Below are 6780 nucleotides of genomic sequence, written 5' to 3' on the forward strand. Positions count from 1 at the left end.
CCTCCCTTTATTTACCATTTTCAAAACAATGAATTGCTTTCTTACCATCAGAGTTTAGTTTAGTTTTTAGTATTACTATGAATTCATGGATTTTTAACACATTTGATGTGTTTCAATTCGTTGCAGTAAATATTCTTACTGACGCTCAAGTGGCCCCATTTTGATCAGCGGGAGTCTCTTCCAGTTGGTTCCTGAATCTTTTAAACATGACTTGAGAAGACTTGTACATTTTCTGCTTAGACCTAGAATCAGCCATTTCTCCCAAAGCTCTAATGCCTTTCGGTGGGAAATGGTATTTGGAGACCTCACTTTGGACATGCAAAGTTGACATATTCTTTTATCTGACCAAAGTGTCCCCAGATTTCAGTTTCTCTATCCTGGTCTTAGAGTTAGAGTAGGTACTGGCTTTAGTTCTGAGGCCACTAGCACTGAATCCACAAATGCTGATGCTCACTAGGTGGGGAGAGACAAAGACAGTCATAAGGTGTAGGCAGCAGGTAGAGGGGGAGGCAAGTGAGGGAAGCCTTCTAGACCAGCGGTCACCAACCTTTTTGGCACCAGGGACCAGTTTCATGGGAGACAATTTTTCCACTGCCGGGGCGGGGTGTTGGGGACCCCTGTTCTAGAGCAGTGTTTCTCAAACCTTAATGTGTATGTGAATTACCTGGCGATCTTGTTGAAAGGCAGAGTCTGATTTAGCAGGCCCGCAGGGCATGAAATGTTGCACATCTAAAAAGCCTCCAAGGGATACAGGGATGCTTGTCCACGGCTGCACTCTGAGTGGCCAGGCTCTACAAGCAATAAGCAGTAAGCGGGGTATCAGCACTAAATGCTAAAGGAGCTCAGAGCAGGGGTGAGGGAGCCATCATAGAGGAGGTGGCATTTTTGCTGTGACTTTTTTAAAAAATCAGGAGCCATAGCAACAGAGAAGTGGCATCTTCACTTTTAAATTAAAAAAAATTATTATTAAGGTATAACATTCACAGATCAAAGGGAACAAATCATAAGTGTACCGCTTGATCCAGGTTTTGAGATAAAATTCACACACCATAAAATTCTCCCCTTTAAAGTATACACTTCAGTCATCTTTCATACAGTCACAGAGTTGTATAACCATTGCCACTAACTAATTCCAGAACATTCCCATCATACCCCCAAAGAAATCCCATATCCATTAGCACTCATTCTCCACTTCCCCCTCCCCCAGACCCCAGCAATAACTAATCTGCAATATTTTCTATCTCGGTGGATTTGCCTGTTCTGGACTTTTCATATTAATAAAATCATACTATTATATATATAGTCTTTTGTGACTGGCTTCTTTCACTAAGCATAATGTTTTCAAGGACCATTCATGCTGTAGCATGTATCAGTACATCATTCCTTTTTATGGTTGAGTAATATACCATGGTATGGATGGGTCACATTTTGTTTGTCATTCATCACCAGCTGATAGACATTTGGGTTATTTCTCCCTTTTAGCTGTTATGAATAATGCTGCTATAAACACTCACGCACACGTCTTCTGTGTGGCATATATTTTCGATTCTTTGGGGTGTATACCTAGGAGTGGAACTGCTGGGTCATAATGGTAACTCCATTAAATTTTTGAGGAACTGCCAAACTGTCTTCCAAAGCAGCTGCACCATCTAACATCTGCAGTTTGATGCATAAATTTTTATACATAGCACACCCCCATATCGCCACCACCCAGATTAAGAAATAGGATGTTATCAGCACTCTAGAACCCTCCCCTGACTGAATCTCTAGTTTGACCTCTGTCATCATTGATGGCTGGGACTTTGAGAGGTAGAACTGGGGAAACATTTCCACAACGAACCAGGCAGGGCTTTAAATCCAGCTTTAAATCCTTCCATGTGGACAGGTACGCAGCTTTTCCTGTTGTACCAAGGCCTGGTGAGCAAAGAGGTTTCCTCCCTCCTCACCTCACTTCCTGCACAGCCAGTGGACCCTTTCAGAGGAATAACAAGTGGCAGGTTTGGGATCCTCCGGGAGCCTCGGGAGCAGCTGAAGTGAGGAAGCAATGTGTCTGATGCCCAAGATTCATTCTGAAGGACAACTTCAGCCGGAAGCACCCTGGTTAAGGCTGCTGTGTGGTCCATGGCTGCGATGGAGGAGTCTGCCTTTGCAACGATCCTGTCACCATCCTCCCTGCCCCTTTAGTGTCCCCTTACCTCCCACCAGCAGGCCCTTTAGGAAAGACCCAGCCCTTCGACTCCAGCCCGCCCATAGCCGCCGAGGCCGGACTTTCTGAGCAGGTCTCTGGACATCAGGGAACCGTGCAGGGCAGCGGGCAGCACAGCCTTCTGTTCTGCGGCCAGAATCTGCAGAGTGTGCTCGGCCAAGCGGTGCTCCCGGGAGGTGGCCCTTGCAGAGGCAGGCCTGGTGCTGCCACAGTGAGGCCCCGGCCTCGGGAGGCCCTTTCTCCTACCTCAGTGGTTCTCCTGCGTCCAGCCCTGCAGTCCATCCTTTTCCCCTAAACTGGCCTTCTCCCTCTGGCCTTATCCCAGCACACACAGGGAATCACACACACACACGCACACACACACACACACACACACACACGCGCACACACACACACGCACACGCACTCAAAACTGCTCAGAGAGATTAATCTCTGACCTGCAAATCCTTTATTGCCAATGACCTTTCCATACTAGCACCCACCCCCACCCTGGAAGACACTCCTGCCAGCTCCTCTGAGAGACTGTGTGAGACACCCCTTGGCAGGTGCTCTGGTCTTTCCCTCAAAATACCACCCCCGACACAAACAGCCTGAAATGGTCACGTCCCTCCAGCCCACTGTCTGGAAATCTACCACTCAGAGGTGAATTTGGGTAATCTTGAAAAGATACACATGTCCCTGGGAGGATCAATCTACCATATATCAGGGTGTGTTAGCTTAATGGATTACTCAGCTGCCAACACGGAGCTGAGAAGGGCAGCTGCAGGCCTGGGGGTGTGGACGGGGAGTGGAGGGGTAGAAAACTCTGGAGCATGGCCTCCACGACGGGCAGGGGGCTCTGGGAGTGCCCCATGCAGTCTGAGACTCTGGAGAGGCTAAGTCCCAAGTCAGGGTCTAGAAAGGGAAACGGGAGGAAGTCAAAACAAACTTTTTAAGGTTCTATATTTTATGCGCACCGGGCAGGGGTTGGAAGACAAACCGGGGCCCCCTCGCTCTCCCCACACTTTCTTTCCTCTCCTCCACACTGCCCTTCCCCGATTTCTTTCCTCTGACCCTAGAGCAGAAAATAATCTCATTAGTTCTATCTTCTCCATATTAAAGATTTGAAAGTCTTTAGGGGGCTAGCCTTAGAATCTAACTATTGTTATGGCACCACTTTTTGGGCAAATTGCATGGTCTAGCCCTGTGCCTGGCTCAGCAGGTGCTCGACCAATGCTGGTTAAGTAAAGAAGGGAGCAAAGGAAAGTCACTTCATTGTGAATCCCAAATGCCAGACTGGGCGGTGGCCTTTTGGAACTGATCCCTATGTGGGTGACCCCTGGCTTGCCGGTGGGCACAGATCAGAGGTGTCAGGTGTCCTGGGCTCCCACAAGATTCCAAAGATGAAGCCGGGGTGGGACCCAGGACCCAGACCCCTAATCTTGTGTGATTTCCTTCCTTGTGTCTTTGCAGCTTTTCCTTCTGGAGAGGTCAGTGGGGCAGGGACTGATGGTGTCACAGTGCCCTCTGCTGGTCCGTTTCCATAGTCGGTTTTTACGTACTTGGGTTTACATTTATGTTTACTCTTGTTTTGAATGGGCTTGGGAGAGGCTGGAAGGGTGGGTTTCTGGTTTTATTCGATGCCCACTCTTCATGAATGTCAAAACTGAAGGTGGCGCTCAGTGATAAAAATAGATGTCAGGGTGGGCTCCCAGGCATTCATAATTTAATTGACAGTAGGGGTTTTTTTTGTGTGTGTGTGGTACGCGGGCCTCTCCCATTGCGAAGCACAGGCTCCGGCCGCACAGGCCCGGCGGCCATGGCTCACAGGCCCAGCCGCTCCGCGGCATGTGGGATCTTCCCAGACCGGGGCACGAACCTGTGTCCCCTGCATCGGCAGGCGGACTCTCAACCACTGCACCACCAGGGAAGCCATAACAGTAGGTTTTGTTTCTGTTTTAACAACCTCCCTGGCCCGAGTGCCTAAGTGTCAGGTGGAGCTAGCTTCTGCTTCAGGCTCAGTGCTGCATCTCTGATGCCAATGGGTTCTCTCACATGCTTTTAAGAGGCACAGGTCTGGTTTTCCCTGAGTGAGCTGAGAGACCTTCCTCCAAGAAAGGGAAGCAACAGTGCCCACAGCAGGACTGGCTCCTGGACAGAGGTTGGCATTGACTTTTCCCTCCTCATCACGAACCTTGGTTCCCCCCAAAGGCCGGCAGATACTAAAGAGCTCCTGGGTCGAGGGGTAGCGGGCAGGAGAACCATCCACAGGGGTAAAGAACCCAAGGCCACTAACCCAAACTGTGGCAGCCCCTTGCTCAATGAAGCCCCCTATCTTCCATACACCTGCTGGCCCAGCATAGAGCACGGCTTCTCAGACTACAATGGACACTGGAGTCACCTGAGAAGTCTTGTTAAAATGCAGGTCCTGATTCAGTAGGCCTGGCATATAGCCTGAGACTCTGCATTTCTAACAGGCTCCCAGGTAATGCCAATGCTGCTGACCCAGGGACACACGGGGAGATTCTGACATCAGAATGCTCAGGTTCAAACTCCAGCTCTGCCACTTATTCTGTGACCTTGGACAGATTACTTTCATTACCTTCTCTCTGAGCCTGTTTCATCCTATACGAAATAGGGAGGATGACCATTTAAATGACTTCATAGAAAGACAGACAGAATGATTTCATGGGGTAATCGTAAGAATAAAATGAAACAGTGCAAGTGAAGATCTTAGTGCAGAGCCTGCAGTGCCCAGTACATGGCAAATATCTTTATACTCATGTGTCCGTTCAGCAAGTCCCTGTCAACTCCCTGCTATGCACTTGGCACTGCCCTGGGCCCTGCCGTAGAGCAGTGACAGAAACACAATCTCTGCTCTCAAGGAACTCACATCCGAGCAGCAGAAGACAGACCACAACAAGTGAAATGGATAGTATGTAAGTCGGCGCTAAGTGAGTTGGAGAGGAAAATAAAGCAGAGTAAAGAGGATAAGGCACGCTGGAGGTGGGGATATTGTTGTTTGTACAGATGGGGAAAGTGCCACTGAGAAGGCAGCTTTGAGGTGACGGCCACATGGATAGCTGAGGAAATGGGCAGGAATGTCTGTGAGTGCAAAGGCCCTGAGGCAAGAGTGTACACGGTATGTGTGAAGAAGCACAAAGAAGCCAGTGTGGCTAGAGCCCAGAATGTAAGGGGGAGAATAGTATGTGAGTGTGAAGGTAGCAGGGTTGATGCCACAGGGCATTGCAAGCATCAACTTTGGATTTTGCTCTGAGAGAAATGGGCGAACACTGGAAGTTCTGAGCATAAGAGCAACGAGATCTAAGTGACATTCTAAAAGGACAAGCTTGGCTTGTTGGGGATAGACTGCAGGGGCTCCTTCTCTACTCCAGACCACTGTAATTCCTCAGAGGAGAGAGGAGTGTGCAGAGACCCCTGGTAGCAGTGGTGGGAGAATACGTATCGAATAAGTGTCACTCATGGGTAAAAACATAAAGCCATTTTCATTTTGTTTTCTATTGTCCTTTTAGTGGTGTTAATTCGCCCACTTCCTCTGGATGAACACATAGACACGGCATGACTTCACTGGCCACTCCCAGGAAAGAGAAAGGTCCAAGGTGCTTCCCATCAGAAAGGATTTGGGGAGATCTCACCTGACTTTGTTCATAAGGGTCCTTCCTGGGCCACCTTTCTCTTCCTTAAAAAAAGAAAAATGTTATTAGTTTTATTATACAAACAATGCATGTTCCTTGTAGAAACTTTAGAGATTATAGATAGGCACAAAGTATGACATAACTTGTCATAATCCTACTACTCAGAGAAAACCACTGCTGTTATTCTGTTCTTGTATTATATCCATCTAAGTCTTTTCAGTTCATGCAGGCCTTCCTATGTGCACACACACACACACACACACACACCAAATTTTTACCAAAAATGGGATTATACTTTATTTCCTAACTTGCTTTTTTTAAATTTAACATTATATCATTAACATCTCTTGATGGCATTAAATATATTTCAACAACATATTATTCTTAATATCAGTGGAGCATTCCATTTTATGGATGTGCCACAATTTATTTAACCAACTGGTGTCCACTTATGTTGTTTCTGATTTTTAAATATCTATATCATAAATGACTCCATGATGAGTATCCTTATAACTAAATCCTAGTGACCACCTGTAATTTTTTCCTATCTTTTAAAGCATCTGATATGTATCACTTAATTGCCCTCAGAAATATTGTATGGATTAGACTCATATTGGAGTCGCTCATCTCCCCACAAACTCATCACCCATTTAAAAAAAAAAAAACATTCTTGGTCACGTTTAAAAGCTGATATTGATAAAACAGTGTCAGGTGGGCAGAACCTTGCACCGTTCTGCTCCATCACCTGCTGAAGGCATATTCTTCACCTTTTTAGTTCTCTAGAGTTGGAATTGGGGTTGGGCTTTCACACTCATTGTTCATTCTCCAGAAGTGAGATTTTTTTTTTTTTCTGGTACGCGGGCCTCTCACTGTTGTGGTCTCTCCCGTTGTGGAGCACAGGCTCCGGACGCGCAGGCTCAGCGGCCATGGCCCACGGGC

General features: G+C 47.3%; 1 protein-coding gene across 1 annotated transcript in view; it reads right to left on the minus strand.

Annotated features, from left to right (window-relative positions):
* Window positions 1-2213: 2213 nt before the first annotated feature.
* Window positions 2214-6780, minus strand: part of TEX35 (testis expressed 35) — a 23888-nt gene continuing 19321 nt past the window's right edge. Inside the window, exons 8-10 of the mRNA XM_007448539.1 lie at window positions 4241-4418; window positions 2936-3100; window positions 2214-2332 (exon numbers count right to left, since the gene is read on the minus strand). Coding sequence (XP_007448601.1) covers window positions 2214-2332; window positions 2936-3100; window positions 4241-4418 — 462 coding nt within the window. The remainder of the gene's footprint in view (window positions 2333-2935; window positions 3101-4240; window positions 4419-6780) is intronic.

This window comes from Lipotes vexillifer, unplaced genomic scaffold (genome assembly GCF_000442215.2).
Source record: "Lipotes vexillifer unplaced genomic scaffold, Lipotes_vexillifer_v1.1 scaffold76, whole genome shotgun sequence".
Taxonomy (NCBI): Eukaryota; Metazoa; Chordata; class Mammalia; order Artiodactyla; family Lipotidae; genus Lipotes; species Lipotes vexillifer.